Raw genomic sequence first — 1,513 nt, 5'->3', positions numbered from 1 at the left:
ATGCTTGCATCTTCAAATTTTAATCTCTAGGTCAAAAAATAATTTGTTGTGTTTTTTGTTTTTTTTTTTACAAAATAGAAACATTCAGTTATTTACTTAAGCACTGTAAGATTTTAGATACTACACAACTAAAAAAAAAAAAAGCTTCATATTCTGTGATTGACTGACTTTTCTATCTGCCTTCAGGAAAATTGCATCAATGCCCCATGGAAAATTATACTCAAACATCAACTGATTTCATTTTATTGGGGTTGTTTCCACCATCAAGAATAGGCCTGCTCCTTTTTATTCTCATTGTCCTCATTTTTCTAATGGCTCTGTTTGGCAACCTGTCCATGATTCTACTCATCTTCCTAGACACCCGTCTACACACACCCATGTATTTCTTACTTAGTCAGCTCTCCCTCATTGACCTAAATTACATCTTCACTATTGTTCCCAAGATGGCTTTCAATTTTGTGTTTGGAAACAAGTCTATCTCCTTCATTGGGTGTGGTTTTCAAAGCTTCTTCTTCTTGACTTTAGGAGGGGCAGAAGCATTGCTCTTGACATCTATGGCTTATGATCGTTATGTGGCTATTTGCTTTCCTCTTCACTATCCCATTCGTATGAGCAAAAAAGTGTGTGTGTTGATGATAACAGGATCTTGGATAATGGGCTCAATGAACTCCTGTGCCCACACTGTATATGCCCTCCATATCCCTTATTGTCGATCCAGGTCCATCAACCATTTCTTCTGTGATGTCCCAGCCATGTTGACTCTGGCTTGCATGGACACTTGGGTCTATGAGTACACAGTGTTTGTGAGTACCACCCTCTTCCTTGTGTTTCCTTTCATTGGCATTGCATGTTCCTATGGCCGAGTTCTCCTTGCCATCTGCCGCATGCACTCAACAGAAGGGAGGAAGAGGGCCTATTCGACCTGCAGCACACACCTCACAGTGGTAACTTTATACTATGTACCTTTTGCTTACACTTACCTACGCCCAAGATCGCTGAGATCTCCAGCAGAGGACAAGGTTCTGGCTGTCTTCTACACCATTCTGACCCCAATGCTCAACCCTATCATTTACAGCCTGCGAAACAAGGAGGTGATGGGAGCCCTGAGAAGAATGATTCAGAGAATCTGCTTTTTGAAAATGTAGACAAAGCTTTTTGCATATGTACCCAAGACTTGGGTATAAGTCCCTTCATCAGTGTACAGTAATTGTAAAATATTATTTTATTCTTGGATCACAAGGACTAGAATCACAAGAAAGTCACCTCATGTCTGGACAAAATTGTCTCTCAAACATATATGTAATTTTAAGCCTTCTCTTTTTTATCTTTATGATGCTTTTTCTCATGACTTTCAAATGCACTCATTTTTTGCTAATAGGTTCCCAATGAAAATGGTTCTTTTTCATGTGGAAATGAACATGGAAACTGTTTAACTGAAGCTGTCATTCAGCATAACAGTTCTACTATTTTACATTTATTTTCCAAAATACATAAAGAGAAAAATAAATGTTTC

At 38.5% G+C, this 1,513-nt stretch overlaps 1 protein-coding gene across 1 annotated transcript; it reads left to right on the top strand.

Annotated features, from left to right (window-relative positions):
• Positions 1–206: 206 nt before the first annotated feature.
• LOC144615711 (olfactory receptor 2L3) lies at positions 207–1,145 on the top strand. Its single transcript, XM_078443120.2, has one exon. It carries the CDS (start codon positions 207–209, stop codon positions 1,143–1,145), a length of 939 nt encoding a protein of 312 aa, XP_078299246.2.
• The last annotated feature ends 368 nt before the right edge of the window (positions 1,146–1,513 follow it).

Source organism: Panthera onca, chromosome A1 (genome assembly GCF_046562875.1).
Source record: "Panthera onca isolate mPanOnc1 chromosome A1, mPanOnc1 haplotype 2, whole genome shotgun sequence".
Taxonomy (NCBI): domain Eukaryota; kingdom Metazoa; phylum Chordata; class Mammalia; order Carnivora; family Felidae; genus Panthera; species Panthera onca.
Note: the sequence above shows the minus strand (reverse complement) of the source record. Positions and strands in the feature narration are given on the sequence as shown.